A 17553-nucleotide genomic window follows, 5' to 3' on the forward strand; every position below is an offset into this window, starting at 1 on the left:
ATTATAATATATATCCCTTGCTGATAGGAGTTTCAGGTGATACGTGCACTCAGTGTTATTAGAAACATTCTGTTCGAGGCACAGTTGAAGCTTTTCTTTTCTGAAAGTACATTACTGTATGTGTAATTTGGACCTTGATATGAAAAGGGTTGAAAACCACTGCTCTAGCACTACCCATTAAGCCACAATGGTTATGTGTACTATACCTCAATATCCAATCTAATTGCCCTGAAAAGTAGGCCTACTTACTGATTTTAGTGACCAATGGCCTTTTCTCTAGTGCCACCGTTAGGGTAAAATTCCCATTTGCACATGTTACATCAGAATTAAATGGGCAGATTTCCATTCAAATAAATGCATATAAACAGGTTTTAACACAGAGAGCAAACAGCCAAGTCAGTTTTCTTGTGTTCAAATGTACTGCTGATCAGACAACACAATCCTGGGTGCTTTTTCATCTCCGCAATCATGGAATGTAGTTACAACAAGACACATAATTAATTCATGCAACTCGCACAAGCAACTGATTTAAATATTTTAATCTCCTTCACTTTCATAGACATTTTTGATTCATAGCAAACCAAGCATTCAAAACACAACTCCCAACTATGATTCAAGTGGAATGAAATCATGTTCAGCCACTTGAATGGCAAACAGGAGACCCCAAAATAACACTTGCCATGATGACATGAAGTGTTATTTGGTGCCTCCTACTGGCCATTAAAGGGACAGAACAAAATACAACAGTACCTTCTAATAGAGGACGTACATTTAATAGTGGTCTGCCTATTTTCAAACAGCTTTCTCAGTTGCACTTTACCAGACAAGAAGTTCCTTCGGCTATTATTATTATTATTCAAATACACTATCATTATTCAATGCACATTCATTCTATATCATATGCCCTAAGCATATCGAGCAGTCGTCCCTTACAGGGAGTTATTCATGGCATGAATTTTGGACCGGTTTGCCAAAATACCATCAACAATTAAAGTGTGACAAAAAACACAGAATCAGCCTAAGAACAGCATTTAGGGTGCAAATTCAACCCCGTCTCACCCGTTGGAACACACATGCAGCATATCGAAGTGAACAAAGCTGGTTCAAACCTATTGCATTAATATCTGTAGGATTTCTGATGTGAAACAGCGAGATGGACGGACACACAGGTATGTTCTTCTTCCCCATGAAACGAAGCAACAAAAAAAAAACATGTTAACAATTTATGAACAAAAACAAAATCATTATTCAATTCACTTGACACCAATTTTCAGACTTGGCTTAGGAGAGAACCAAACGGTAAAGGCATAGAAAAATAGTTATTTATGATAATCAACATGATACTGTTCAGCAAACCCTATTCCAAACTTCAGCACGGACTCCTTCATTTACTGTATAACATAATCACGTAACATAATTCCAACCTGTCTTAACTTGAAATGAAAAAGGGACAACACAGAACTTAAAATGGGACAAGTAAATGGACTATTGTAGATATCAGCCGAGAAACGAGGGTGTCTCTCCCCTTTTACAATGTGCACTATCGTTATTATACTCTGTCATACGATGGTGTTGCGGGCCACAAATAGCTGTTCTACAAGCTCACAACGTGTCGGGTCCGCGACCTTATAGATCAGCTATTTTTGGAGCGCGACACAGAGCATGAATTAAGCATGAAGGCCTTTTCACACAGTTAGTGACTGTAGCCCCAAGTAATTCATTCTCACAGAGGTATAGCGTGCAGGGGAGCGCGGGCAATCTGACGGGTGCAGCGACAAGTGGGTGTGATCCCGTGAATTTGCCGGGTTCGTGCTCGTCTCCCACACACACACGTAGCACCTTTTTCTACAATAGCCATTGAAACGCCATGTATTGACACAGAAACACAGGTGCTGTGTCGCTCACCTTGTGAAAAGCTGACAGATTTCACAGCAATCATCTGTTACACTATTTGAAATCTCGGTACTCAGTAGAGGGTAGACATCTCGTTAAGGGTTACATACAATGTACCAGTCACTCACATGCTAATACACTGCTCAATTGGTGATCTGAAAACGGTAAAAGAAAAGAAAAAAGACTTCATATAAACCAAGATATTAATAGACAACAGAGATTTAACTTGGCCATCATCAGTGCACATTTCAATGGCACAGTTATTATTACCCTGTAATGCAAAAGTTTAGCTACCTTTTACGGCTACCAAAATCATTACGCACATAAACATAGGCTACTCGTATACCACGTAAAATATAAAATATTTACTAAAAACAGGGGAAAAAAATTCGTCAGAATGCTTTCCCAAATATTCCTTTAAAATACATTCTTGACTATTGCAACGCAGCTACAGTACAGAGAGAGTTAGGCTGTGGTCTAGCGAGCTACAAATATTAGTTCACAGGTTTGCGTGTTAATATGGCTTTTTTTTTAAAGTGTTTTAAAATGTGTGTGCATAGTTAAGTTCAACTACCTGGATTCCTATTGACCACAGTCACACGGCAGCCATTTTGTTCTTATGTCATACTCAGGGCCCCCCATCAGGGTGTGGTTTCCGCGTTATTATGGATCCCACCGCAGTTCTAGGCAAAACCCGCTGTGATTGGCCAGTAGTCGCTGTGATTGACAGTTCTCGTTTTTGTAACTATGCCTAAACAAACCTAACCTTAACCCTAACCTCAGTAAAACTATGCCTGCCAGGGAGCCAATCAGACACAGGTAAGGCGGGTCTATCCTATAACGTTGGTGGGATTCATAATCGCGCGTGGGTTTCCCAGCCGAGTACGACGTTAAAACAAAATGGCTGCCACGTGAACAAGGTTAACAGGGTGTTTTAAAAGGATTAGTAATGGAATTATTTCAAAGGTAAAGGGTCTTTCTGCACTACAACTGGAATGTCCCATTGTGGACGATCACAGGAGGGGTGTTTTTTTTGTTGTTGTTTTGTTTTACTTTCTTCGTTTTCTTCTTCTCCTTTGTTGTTATTGCCGTTTTAGTCGTCTATGTCGCCGTGGCCGGGCGGCCGTGTGATCCTGCGACCGCCCCGCTTCCCTGTGGGGCCCTTGGGTTTGGCGAAGGCCTGCTTGTGAGCGTGCTGCTTCGGATGAACCTCCTCGTAGAGGAAGTCGGCAGTGAGCTCCTCCCCGTTGTCGATCTCCATCTATACAGCACACAAAACGTTGACAATATTATTGTTTAACGTTGGACCTAGTGGTGGAAAGTAACTAAGTATATGTACTCAAGTACTGTACTCAAGTACAATTTTGAGGTATTTGTTCTTTTACTTCTACTCCACTACATCTCGGATCCAAATATTTTACTTTTACTCCGCTACAATTATTTGAAAACTTTAGTTACTAGTTACTTTGCAGATATAAATTAATACATTATAAAACAACGACGCGTTGTGAGCTTGTAGATCTGCTATTTTCAAACATTTTAGTACTTTCACTTTTGAGTACATTTTGATACCAATACTTTTGTACTTTTACTCAAGTCAATTTTGAATTCCGGACTTTTACTTACAGAGTACCCTACTTCTACATTGCAGTATTGATACTTTTTTGTTTCCACCACTGACAGTCGTACACTTGTGCATGGGCGTGTGTGTGTGTGTGTGTGTGTGTGTGTGTGTGTGTGTGTGTGTGTGTGTGTGTGTGTGTGGATTTGCATGGACTCACTTACCAGAATTTTTTTCTGTTTGATATGTATATGTATGTACAGTATCTGTGCATGTCTTGGTTGTGCGTGCGTGCGTGCGTGCGTGCGTGCGTGCGTGCGTGCGTGCGTGCGTGCGTGCGTGCGTGCGTGCGTGCGTGCGTGCGTGCGTGCGTGCGTGTGTGCGTGCGTGCGTGCGTGCGTGCGTAGTCGTGTCTTACCTTCTTGGCTATCTGCAGTCGCAGGCTATTCTCCACAGTGTGAAGGAGAGGATTCTTACAGCTGGAGTAGAGCATCCTCTCTCTGATGCTACATTTATACCCTGGCATGGAGTATATGAACACTGCAAAACACACGCACACACACACACACGCACGCACACACGCACTCACACACGCACGCACACACGCACACACGCGCACACACACACACACACACACACACACACACACACACACACACACACACACACACACACACACACACACACACACACACACACACACACACACACACACACACCGCAACACAATGTCAAGCTCTAACACACTGCCCAACAGAAATTCATTAATGATGAATCAGACTTTTCTCAGGGAAACAATCGTATTTGTGATTTAATATAACATCTGTGCGTAACCACGCTTCGTTGAATTTTCATTTAAAGGCATTGAATTGTTACCTGGGGACTCCAGGTAGTCGCCCTCGTGGTTGTGTTTATAGAGGAAGAAGTGGTAACGTGCAGCTTCTTTAGGTATCCGTGCAGGCAGCTCCTTCAGCTCCGTCGGCACGGTGCTGGACAGCTTAATGGATTCATTCCTGAAGTCAATCTCCTGTTAAAAAAAATTATAAATAAAAACATTGTTTAGGAATTCAACTACAGTTTCTGACTTTGATAAAACAACAACATTTGAATTCAAATGTATTCAAGGATTTCTCATCTCCCCTGTACCAAATACACAGTACACCTAAAAGCAAGGGAGGAGACGAGTCAGTGTACAGGGAACAGGTGATGTGAACAACATCATCAGCTACGGAGAGGACAATGACCTCATCCTCAATGTGGACAAAACGAAGGAAGTAATGCTGGATTTTAGGGTGGGGGGGGGGGTCTCCCACACTGCGACCCCTCACCATAAAGGCGACAGAGGTGGAGCAGGCAGACAGTTTTAAGTTTATTGGCCTTCGTGTGTCAAAAAATCTTTAGTTGGACTGCAAACACTGTTGCTACAGTGAAAAAAGCACAGCAGCAGCTGTACTTCATTAGAATTCTGAAGAAGGCCAGACAGGCACCGAGTGCGGCGCTATGAGCTGGTAGATCTGCTATTTTTGAAAAATCTTGAACATTTTGTGCAAATATTTGAATATATATTTTTAAAGGGAACATTTATAACTCAAATCTTTTCTTCATGGGGGTCCCTGGAACAACATATTTTGAGATGGGGGTCCACGACCAAATACATATAATAATTAAAAAGTTTGAGCACCACTGATATATCAACATACATTTTTGAAAAAGCAGTAGGATTTTTTTAATATTTATTAAACAGCTCAGTAGCTTGATTTTAAAATAAACTTTACATAAATAAGATGTATAAAATGTATAAAACGAGTCACAAAAAGTAAAACGCTGAATGTATTAAACACACAAAACAATAGGTAAGTCTCAATCTGAGAGAAAGGAACCACAATACACATATATACACACTCAGTCAAAATGTAAATTTGATATTAACCCATTCAATCCCGGAACGCATACGTGTCACCTCAGACCTGAGCGACAACCACCACTCTACACCTTGACCATTCAAAAATAGCAGATCCACAAGCTCATGGCGCGGCACTCGGAGCCTGCAGATCTGCCAATTGTTCTTAAAATCGTGAAAATGTGTGCAAATCCCCTGAACACATACATATATCCTAAAGCGTACATCTCCAACCAAAGTCTTTGCTTGGTCCCTGGAACAACACATTTTTATATCAGTGGTTCTAAAACTTGTTCATGTCAAGGACCACCCAAAACGATATATATATTTGGCCACGGACCCCCCATCTCTAAATATTTTGAGAAGCAAAGATTCTAGTTAAAGATGTTGCTTCAAAAAATATATATATATTCAAAGATCCGCACAAACGCACAAGACCTCTCAAACACATGTCAGCAGATCCACAAGCCCATAGTGCGGCACTCGGTGCCGCCCCATGAGCGGCACCGATTGAACAGCCAACGTACAAAACAATGGCTACAGCTAAAATCTAAAATGACCCAGTATGCGCTCCCGGACTGAATAAACTATTATGTCAAATATCAGACATTACATTATCCTGGCTCTCTGGGGGGGGGGGCATACTGGACGTCCCGTCAGGGACAGAATGTCCTGGACGTCCCAGTCAGGGACAGAATGTCCTGGACGTCCTAGTCAGGGACAGAATGTCCTGGACGTCCCAGTCAGGGACAGAATGAGGCAACACATTCTCACTCCAAAAATCGAAAAAGAAACGGTGATTTCTTGGGACGGATTTGACCAAACGTCCATGGTTTGACAGGAAGGGGGTACAGTAACCTGGACGGGACATGTTGACTAGGAGGGAAGGATTTAGAAGACATTTGCAGAATCCCCAGAAGCAAAGATTTGAGTTACAAATGTTTGCTTTAAAAATGTATATATATATATTCAAAGATTTGCACAAACTTTCACGATCAAAAAAAAAAATAGCAGATCTACAAGCTTGTGAGCTGTATATCTATATCTGCTATTTTCGAATAGCCAAAGAAATCTAAAAAGGACGGTAGTCAATATGGCAGATGAACTGAATCAGAACACATGAACTGAATCATGACAGATCATGATAAGATGAATTGCACTATTATTTGCACAGTTTTTGTTTAGACTATGACGTACTTATTTATTTATATTTGCCTTTTAAAGAATATGGTAGGATATTTGTAGGATTGTAGGATGTACTGTATGTTTTCTCTGTCTTGTCTGTGCTTTCTGTCTTTTTTTAATGCTGAGCTCCAAGATTTCCTATGCACTTGTGCGAATGGCAAATAAAGTCTATTCTATTCTATTCTGTGTGTGTGAAAAGACCAAACTGAATCATTCATAATGTGCATGTGTGTAGCTGTCAAGTGTGTGCGCGCTTCCAGCCTGTCAGACACTCAAATCAATAGAAGGCAGAACACCTCTTTGTAACCTTTGAAACATTCTAATTCTTTTAAACATCTAGCTCCCCTTAGGCTACTAACTCTTGTAGTATCGACAGGTCATTTATACTGACCAGCTGGACATAGTTGATCTTCTTGGCCCTGAACTGTTCCAGAGCCTGGATGGCTTCTCTCTGCATGGGGAACGCCACGCCAGTCAGGGTCTGCTGCTTGGTCTCACTAATGTCTGACTGGACCTAGAGAGAGAGGAGAGGTTTATATTATATATATTTATTACACGGCTTGGTTGAATACTTGATTCTGATTGGTCAATCTCTGTTCAGCAGCGTGTTATTTCTGGATAATGACCGATGAGCTCAATAACAGACCTCTGTCTAATCAAAAGGCTCAGAACACCTGCTCATATCAACCTGTCTAATCAAAGGCTCAGAGCACCTGCTTATATCAACCTGCGCTGCTTGATTTTGTGCTGTATCCAACATGACAGCCATGTAAACAAACACACCATGTCATTTACAACTAAACGTTGCTCTCAAGAATGTTTTTGAAAACATTTGAAGTGAGAAATAGACAATGCAGTAACCAAAAATGCATTCTATTTGATCCACTACACTTCCTTGTTTTCCGAGGCCACCGTGTCCGTCCAAGCAAGGAAATACTTTGTTTTATTGTTACTTTTGGGTCAATTTATTAATTGATTTATTAAGTAGCCGTGTAACAAGCGGGATAATGTACCCTTTACCAGTTGTTGTTAATAAATAACCCCCTTCAGGATGAAGGGGGTTATTTATTGCCTCTGTGTTTATCGCCTCGGTGTTTAATAATCCTGTAGGGGGTTATTTATCAACAACGAACGGCAAAGGGTACATTATCCCTTGCATATTTATTCTATCAAACATTTCTCTAATATGAAGAAGGTGTATGTAAAACCTAGCCACAACATCTATATTTAACAGAAACATATGTATGGGAACATTTCATGGACAAGGATCTAGAGATGCACCAATATATAGTTTGACTGGCTATTAAAGATGGACAATAGTTTGCTATTCATTCTTCCGGCAGCTTGGTTCGCTGACAGACACGTCGAACAGAGTGTTCAGGTTTCGGTACTCAGCATTTTGGTTTTTGCATGAGTGAAATAGGCTCTCTCTGTCTGTCTGTCTGTCTGTCTGTCTGTCTGTCTGTCTGTCTGTAGACATGTATGTACATTTTTAACTCAAATTGAACCACTGATATAGAAACATAAGTTAATATTTTTTTTAAACGTAGGATTTAGAAGACATTTGTGGAATCCCCAGAAGCAAAGATTTGAGTTGCAAGCAAATGTTCGCTTTAAAATAATATATTCAAAGATTTGCACAAATCAAAATGTTCAAATATAGCAGATCTACAAGCTATGAGCTTGTATATCTGCTATTTCTGAATAGCCAAAAGTATAAAATAATGGTTAAAGCGGTTCAAATCTAAAATGACAGATGCTTTCCCAGGTCTTAATGGGTTAATTTCCATGGAGAAACAGATGTAAACAAAACAGTGTCCGCCCCAATTGAGACTCGTTCTGACGTCTCTGCTTCCAGCAACATGACATCAAAACAGGAAGAATCGCATCAAAGCCCACCGATGGCGCTTTGCATGTTTGTCACGACTCGTATGCAAAAAGCACAGGCGAGTCCCTGCATCTGTTCAAATGACTTTGTTTGGAAGACAGAGAAGGAAGCGCGCTCAAGCCAAGTGGTGGAAAAAAAGTATTCAAATGTTTTACTTAAGTAAAAGTGTCAATGCTGCGATGTAGAAATACTCTGTTACAAGTAAAAGTCCGGAATTAAAATTGTACTTGAGTAAAAAGTACAAAAGTATTGGTATCAAAATATAGTTAAAGTACCAAAAGTTAAAGTACTAAAATCAGTCCGCAAATTATTTTTAAATTATTATTATTATTTATTTATTTTTTTTGCGGGGGGGGTGCATATGGGGGCCCCATATGAGCTCTTGAAACCGGCCCCCAGATCATTAAGGCCGCCCCTGAGTACAGTACTTGAGTAAATGTACTTTAGTTACTTTACACCACTGGTTCGCCACAACAAATATCAACGATTAAAACGAAGTATTCGAGCAGACGGGGAACAGGGATGATGGGGAAGCCAATGTCAAAAAGGGGAGTTTTTCGGCAGTTCAGATGTCTGAAAGGACGAGCCGTGTGCCAAATAATACCCTGGAGAGCCCGTATCATAATCTACACAGCACATCGATTTCGCTCAGCTTTCAGGTGACGTGGCTTTTTGTAAGACGATCGGACCCTGCACTAGCCCATTAAGACCTGGGATGCATCTGTGGCATTTTTAGATTTGAGCTAAAAAGCATTATTTTACACTTTGGCTATTCAAAAATAGCAGATATACAAGCTCATAGCGCGGCACCGAGTGCCGCGCTACGAGCTTGTAGATCTGCTATTTTTGAAAAATCGTGAAAATGTGTGCAAATCTTTTAATATATATTGTTTTAAAGCAAACATTTTTAACTCAAATCTTTGCTTCTGGGGGTCCCTGGAACAAAATATTTTGAGATGGGGGTCCGCGGCCAAATACATATACATTTTGGGGTCCTTGACATGAAAAAGTTTGAAAAACACTGACATAGCAACATACGTTTTTTCAAAAAACTGTTAGGATTTAGAAGACATTTTGTAGAATCGGAACCTCAGGCCGTAATGGGCTATAGGACAGTATCAAATCCCCCGTTATGAGGTCAGAAAATCTAGGCCGCCGGCGAGGCCCCTGTTTATATAGTCTGGCGTGGAAAATCGCTCAGCCTCCATCGATTCCAGTATGGATCGGTCCCTCTGCTTTGGCTGCTATCGCCTTCAACCGCAGGCTAATGCATCTGACGCCATCTTTGGTTGCATTTATGCAGACAAATTGAGAACGCCTTATTGACTGCAAAAATCTGATGATATGTCCAGCGTGCGTGCGTGCGTGCGTGCGTGCGTGCGTGCGTGCGTGCGTGCGTGCGTGCGTGCGTGCGTGCGTGCGTGCGTGCGTGCGTGCGTGCGTGTGTGTGTCAGTGGTGGAAGAAGTACTCAGATATTTTACTTAAGTAAAAGTAGCAATGCCACAACATAAAAATACTCTGTTACGAGTAAAAGGCCTGTGCAAAAAATTTTACTTGAGTAAAATTACAAGTTTTGGCATCAAAATATACTTAAAGTACCAAAAGTAAAAGTACTAAAGTGTTTGAAAATAGCAGATACAAGCTCACAACGCGTCGCGATGCGACACGTTGTGAGCTTGTAGATCTGCTATTTTCAAATAGCCTATGTAAAAAATAGGGCTAAAGTGGATAATGTCTGTTTTATAATATAACGATTTATATCTGCAAAGTAACTAGTAATTAAAGTTTTCAAATCATTATAGTGGAGTAAAAGTACAATATTTGCCTCTGAGATGTAGTGGAGTAGATGTAAAAGTATTGAAAATTGGAAATGCTCCAGTAAAGTAAAAAAATATCTCTAAATTGTACTTAAGTACAGTACTTGAGTAAATGTACTTAATTACTTTCCACCAACGCTGTGTGTTTGCCTGCGCGCAAGTCAATCGATTTGTGTCCACGTCAGTGGCTTTCCCCCAGCCATTTGATATACTGAGGTATTCCATTTATGACCGGGCAATATACTGTGTAAACACCATATCCTGTAGGGGTACCTAGTTGAGCTCTTATCTTGATTCTAACAAGCCGGTATAAAGGTCAAGAAGGCCAGTCATAGCTTTCCTTTCAGTGCAAGCCTGAGTTCATCGTTGACATGGAGAGAGGATGAATACACAGATGTTTTGTGATCGAGATGCGCACACTGTATATTAGGCCTGACCTCGATTATTTGCATAGTCGACTAATCGATCGAGGAAGTCTGATTGTCTTAGTCGAATCATGAAAGAAAAGAAATGTGAAAAAAAAAAATGTCTTCTTCTTTTTTGTTCGTTGCATTATTCGACTGAGAGATTGGCCTAATTTGTTATATTAATTAACTAATAGTTTGCCAAAAATAGGATACATATCATGATTTATTGGGAGAAACCAAGCAAGTAATATGTTAAATCAGACATTAACCCATTTAGACCTGGAACGCATCTGTGTCATTTTAGATTTCTTTGGCAATTCAAAAATAGCAGATATACAAGCTCATAGCGCAGCACCGAGTGCCACGCTATGAACTTGTATATCTGCTATTTTTGAAAAAAATAAAAAAAAATAATTGGCCTCAGGTCTTAACACATTCCATGCCAGAGTTTAATCTCATAATGTACTCACCAGTGCCAGCGTTTTATTGTTGTTTTTTTGTTTTTTTCATGTCGCCACAGACCTCGCTAAATAAGTTAAAAGTGCGCGTTCATTTGGTTCTAAACACACAGCGGATCTGTGAGAAACGGCCAGCGAAAACAGTTTCCAAATGCGAGCCGCCATCTTGAAGATACAGCCGATCAACGCTAAACAGTGATCAGCGAGGAGAAAAACAACAACCGAGAAAATCGAGTTTTAAACAGGATCCCAGACAGGAAGCGGGTACGATCGAAAAAACCGGAACCCGAATAATTCCGTTTCCGACCGGAAACCGGAAACGGAAATGGATAAAAAAAAATCGGAAAGTGCACCTGGGGCAATTTCAATGGGAATCGGCGGTTCGCGTAGATCTACGCGACTGGCACGCTGCGGCTTTAAATAGGTTCGCGTAGATCTACGCGACTGGCATTCAATGTGTTAAGCAAATTAAGCAGATTCGACTGAGAGATTGGCAGTCGAATCAGACTGATTTGACTGCCAATCTCAATCGAATCATGCAAAATATATATATGCATATATATATATATTTTCTTCTTTTTTTGTTGTTGCATTGATTAATCGACTATAGAGACAACATTTGGCCAATCAGAGTCGACTATAGAAATCCTCGGTCGGGGACAGGCCTACTGTATTTAATAGGGATGGGCAAAACGGGCATCTTTCTGTAAAAATGTTTACTTTTTCACGGTTATCAGCTTGACATCATATTTGAACAAATTAACATGGCAGTGCACATCATGAGCCTGCAGCACGCGTCCCATATTAGAATTAACCACTTAAGCCAAAGATTCATGTGTTAAATCCAGTCTGAGAACTGCCGACAGTCACTTTGAAAAACATAACGAGTGAGTAACACTGCTAGTGTATTGTATTGGTTACAATTATATAATACTTTAATATTATTTCAGTTAAGCAGTCCTAACAGTGGTTAACCATCGCTATTCGCTAAAAAAGCATATTGCTATTAACCCAGGCAAGAGCGTTAGTGTGTATGTTTGTGTAAAAGCACCTCATTCAGTTTGATCTGCCGTAGTTCCTCCTCGGCCGCGGTCAGTGGGAGTGGAGCAGCCAGGGAGACCAGGTACTTCCTGTACCCGACGAGAGACACCTCATCCTGGGGAGAGAGAGGACTGTCAGCTGGCTGGCTGAGCCTGGAGCTTGTGGGCGGATATGTTTATGTTTATGTTTATTAAAGGATCCCCATTAGAGACACATGAATGAGTCTCTAGTCTTCCTGGGGTCCTGAACAAAGAAAATACAATACAAATGTACAACTAAAAATAAAAAATATATAAAAATGAATACAAAAAGACAAATTAACATTATAAAATCAAATCCAACAGTCCAGTCAAATTAAACAAATACACAAATAACAGTTACATACTTGACAAGTTACTTGCAAGGTATCTCTTGATGTGTGATGTCATTTTGTTCTGGATTGTGCATAAGATGTTTTGGGGAAGAGCATTCCAGAGTTCTATTGACCTATATTTATACCAGTGAGTTTAAGAAAATGTGCTTTTGGTGCTGTTTTTGTTCCTATGTTACCAGAAGCTGCTCCTCTGGTGTTGTACCCATGTTCAGAAGTCATTTGTAACTGGTGAGCCAAGCTAGACGGCTTATTGGTGCTAATGATGATCCACAGTAGCATTAGAAGACTCACCGATAATTTCTGTTCGACCATTAGCCATGCCAGATGTTCATGCATATAGCTTATACTTGTCCTGTACGAACATCCTAGTGCCAGACGAGCCGCTTTATTCTGAGCAACCTGTAATTTTTTCAAATCAGATTTTGTAGCTGACGACCAGATTACAGGGCAATATTCTAAATTAGACAGAACTAAGGAATGAATAACTGATTTCATTATAGAGGGAGTGATGAAAGCAGAACACTTCCTAGTCACCCCGATTCCTCTTCCCATTTTCATGAAAATATTGTTTATAATGTTTAGACCAAGATAAAGAGCTATCAATAGTTACTCCCAGAAGTTTTATTGTGTTCACACAAATTTGTGGGGTGCCAATTGACAGTTTTAACCCATTAAGACCTGGAACGCATGTGTGTCACTTCAAATAATTGCAAATATTTTCCGATCTGTGCTTCTGGGGGTCCCTAGAACAACATATTTTGAGATGGGGTCCGCGGCCAAATACAAATCATTTTTGACATGGAAAATTTGGAGCACCACTGATATATCCTCCTGTAACTTGGCCGGGCTCGCTGCGTTCACCACAACATCTGAACTTGCACATGGGCAATGATCATTACCATGTGCAGACAACGTGCAACATATTTCTCACCTTTTCCTAAATTCAAGCTGTTTAATAGCCTTTTTCTGAAACTCTGTTTAACTCTATTCGGAGTTTGGCCTATATGGTAGCCGTCGCCATGGTTATAACGCCCCAAGCTATGGGATGAATGATCAAACTGCGCACGGCCACTGTTAGACAGAGAACGCTGAGGCTGGGCGGGGTCGGCTGCGCGCAGGCGCCGAAAAATAAATGTGTTTTTTTGGCAGATTTTGTTTGTTTCTTTTCGGTTTTTGGTTACTTTATTTCGGTTTTAGGGTTAGGGTTAGGGTTAGGTTAGGGTTATGTTGTTTAATTCTCATTTTTGCCTGATTTTACTGATTTATGTTTTATTCTAAATTACTTGGGGGGGTCCAATCTGACCTGTTTCATTAGAACTGTTTATTTTGACTGTGCTGCAGCTGACACACTCCTCACTCAGATGCTTGCTTGTTTTTCTTTTCACAGCCATTCCCAACCTGTGGTTCGGGGGCCACTGGTTGGCCGTGAGGATATTGCAAGTGGGCCCCTAAATAATTTGCAAAACACCAAGACTTTATTGTCTCCGCCAGGCCATAGGAGACTATGTTTTGCACCCTATCCGTCCGTCCTTGTGTCCGTCTGTCTGTGAACAACTAATCTCCGGCACTGTTGGCCCGGTCGCTGCGAAACTGTGCACACACACTCCCTGGATGCCAAAGCCGAACCTCTGCCCTGAATCTTTCAGATTGGCCTGTCATAGCGCCACCAGGAGGCCGATTTTTGCACCAAAAAAAATTTGATTACTCCTACAGATTTTGTTCAAACATCACGCAAATCGGTACACAGTCCACAGTCTCTATAGTAATGTGATCAACACGAATGTGTCCGATATTTCATATTCCATCCTAATTGGCTAACATTGGCTTCCAAAGTTTGCAGGATAGGTCCGTTTTGAACAAAATGCCTCAAATCATGAACGCATGATCCGATTGCCATGAAAGGCCTAAGAAGAAATGGCACCCTTTTCACATTGGCCTATTATAGCGCCACCAGGAGGCCACAATAACCTACCTGACCTGGCGGAGACTTGTGATCCGATGAGCACTTTTTTCTAGTTGACACCTTAATTCCCCCTTGGGTATAAACAAAGTACCTACCTATCTACCTGTAAAAAGGGGGGAGGGAACTTTGGATGTTTGTATGAGCAAAAATAATAGATCTAAAAGGACGCGTAGCATTGCTACATGTCTCTGTTGTACTACGGAGAATAAATGAAGATAGCATGATAGCATGCTGATAGCATGTACAGTATGCACTGTATCACAACACAACAGTAATGATCTGGAGACATTTGAATCATTCACAATCCAAGTAATATCGTCATATTGCACCCCCCCCCAATCTGACCTTTCGTATATGTGTGTACATATACATATGTGTGTACATATAGATGTGTATATATGTGAAAGTACCGTTGTTGTGCCAAAGATCTCATCTTTAATGTGTCCACCGCCAAACTCCTTCTTCAACGTGGCTCTCGTGGCGGCATACAGCATCTTCTGTCGAACCTGGGAGAAAAGAAAAGAAGAAAATGCTTGTTTCGTCGTTTTGGTAACAGGCATCGCACCTAAGCCTGTGACAATTATTACATAATCGTCTAATCGCAATTATTTGAGATAATCGCAATTATTTTGCATAATCGTCATAATCGTCAAAAAAACAACAACAGCTGAAATAGCAGATCTACAAGCTTACAACGCGTCACAAAGCTCTTTCCGCTATTTTTGTAATAAGTATAAAATTATGAAATATGTCAGTAATTTCCTTGTACATTTAAGTATTTTTTTTAACTTTGTGATGCGTTGTAAGCTTGTAGATCCGCAATTATTATTTTTTGAAAGTATAAAACTATAAAATATGTCAATAATTTCTCTGTAAATGTAAGTAATTTTTTTTTCTTCTTAAAGGCAACCTGAAAATTGTATTCATATGTTCCAATGTTTAATGCCAAAAATACAATTAAATCATTAATCGCAATTATTTGCATGACAACTAATCGTCAATTTAAATTTGTAATCATGACAGTACCCTACGCATCGCACCGCTTCATTGCTCAGTGCACGCGCGCGCCAAAAGGCAATGCGGATGCAAAAGCTGCAAAATGTGTGAGTCTGAGGTTTTGGGAGGAAAGCCCATGTTTTTTCGCTTCCTGCATCGCTAAAAGACAGCGGCCTCTGTTTGAAATTGGAAACGGAGCATTAGAATTGCAAAACACTTTTCACTCCCCCCACAATGGGCCGCCTCATCTGGGCAGCCAGACAGACACCCCACAGTTTGAGCAAGCTGTGTCCATGTATGAGGCAAAGGGAGGGAGCGTTACTCTTAAACGGACAATATAAATAATGCACTTAAAACCCATTAAGACCGGGAACGCATCTGTGTCATTTTCAGATTTATGTGGCTATTAAAAAAATTGCAGATATACAAGCTCATAGCATGGCACCGAGTATTTTTGAAAGAAAATGTGTGCAAATCTTTGAATATATATATATATATTTTTTTTAAAGCAAACATTTGTAATTCAAATTTTTTGCTTCATGGGGGTCCCTGGAACAAAATATTTTGAGATAGGGGTCCGTGGCCAAATACATACCGTTTTGGGGGTCCTTGACAAAAGTTTGAGAACCACTGATTATAGCAACATAATTTTTTTCCCAAAAAACTGTTAGGATTTAGAAGACATTTGTAGAATCCCCCAGAAGCAAAGACACACTCAAGACAGGCACACACACACACGCACGTACGCACGCACGCACACGCACACTTTCGGCACTTTAAGTATATGTTGATGCCAATACTTTTGTACTTTTACTCAAGTAACATTTTGAACACAGGCCTTTTGCTTGTAACAGAGTATAGACAGACAAACAGACAGACAGACAGACAGACAGACTCTCCATAAAAAAAAAACCAGATTACTGACAGGTGTGTCATGATTTTCAGCGTCGTATTCATTCTAGGGCTGCAACTATTGATTATTATTTTTGCGATTATTCTATCGATTACATTTTCGATTTTTTGAATAATGGAGAAGAATTTTTTTTTCTTTGAACCAATGAATTGACGCGAGAATTTTTTTAACGATTTTTATAATCGAGTAAACCAAGTAGTCTGATTAACCACTTACGCCCTATTTAATACTTTGTGGCACACAAAAAAAACTACTTTTAAAACAAATAATCGATTAAATCGATTAGTTCGAGTAAATGTTGTACCCCTAATCCAGTGGTTCTCAACCTGTGGGTCAGGACCCCCAGGGGGGTCCCCACATGATTGGGGGGGGGGGGGAGGGGGTCCCCAGATGACAGTAAAGTGACAATGTAAGGACTTTTAAGACCTTTTTTAATACATCAAAAAATCATTAAATGAAAAAAGACCAAATATGATTATTTTGGGGGGTCCCCAGTTCAAATATGATTATTTTGAGCGGTCCCCACTACAAATATGATTATTTTGGGGTGTCCCCAGTTCAAATATGATTATTTTGGGGGGTCACGGCCTGAAAAGGTTGAGGACCACTGCCCTAATCCATTCGGGCCACAGACATCCATGACGGTTCTACTCACAGGGGACGGGTCAGGGGTCCAGGCCAGGAAGAGCCACTCGTAGCCCTGGTTGTTGGTGGAGTCCAGCCGGTAGAGGAGGTAGGAGGGCATGTCGTCTTCCAGAAGGGGCAGAACGTAGGCATCGTACTCCTGGTCCCATTTCTTACACGCCTGCCTGCTGGCCCCCAGCACTAGCTGCTCTGGGGAGACACAACACACACACACACAGACACACACACACACACAGGACACATAAGCAAAAACTGTTGAGTTACTTTAACCATGAACTTAATCCCTTTCAGGGCTCCAGAGCAGTGGTTTGCAAAATGAGGTCCGGGGACGTCTGTCCCGGTAAACTTCTGAATATGTTTGAAACATTTTAACGACTTGTATGAGGGTCCCTGGCACAAAAGCTTTTAATTTAGTCTATGTGTGTACATACCTAAATCATATGCTGGTGCACCGTTATGAAAAAGTTAACCGCACCAGTGTGCAACCAACTAAAAAAGTTAGTCCTGCCTTT

General features: G+C 40.7%; 1 protein-coding gene across 2 annotated transcripts in view; it reads right to left on the bottom strand.

Annotated features, from left to right (window-relative positions):
* Nucleotides 1-521: 521 nt before the first annotated feature.
* LOC308079730 (twinfilin-1-like) overlaps nt 522-17553 on the bottom strand; it is a 28366-nt gene continuing 11334 nt past the window's right edge. Inside the window, exons 3-9 of one of the 2 annotated variants that reach the window (XM_080421315.1) lie at nt 17052-17230; nt 14898-14993; nt 12162-12266; nt 6931-7053; nt 4331-4481; nt 3873-3994; nt 522-3154 (exon numbers count right to left, since the gene is read on the bottom strand). In XM_080421315.1, the coding sequence (XP_080277441.1) occupies nt 2987-3154; nt 3873-3994; nt 4331-4481; nt 6931-7053; nt 12162-12266; nt 14898-14993; nt 17052-17230 (944 nt within the window). In that variant the 3' untranslated portion in view covers nt 522-2986. The remainder of the gene's footprint in view (nt 3155-3872; nt 3995-4330; nt 4482-6930; nt 7054-12161; nt 12267-14897; nt 14994-17051; nt 17231-17553) is intronic. The other variant, XM_080421316.1, reaches the window with a different exon arrangement.

The sequence above is a fragment of the Gymnoscopelus braueri genome (assembly GCF_963280865.1).
Source record: "Gymnoscopelus braueri genome assembly, chromosome: 23".
Classification (NCBI taxonomy): domain Eukaryota; kingdom Metazoa; phylum Chordata; class Actinopteri; order Myctophiformes; family Myctophidae; genus Gymnoscopelus; species Gymnoscopelus braueri.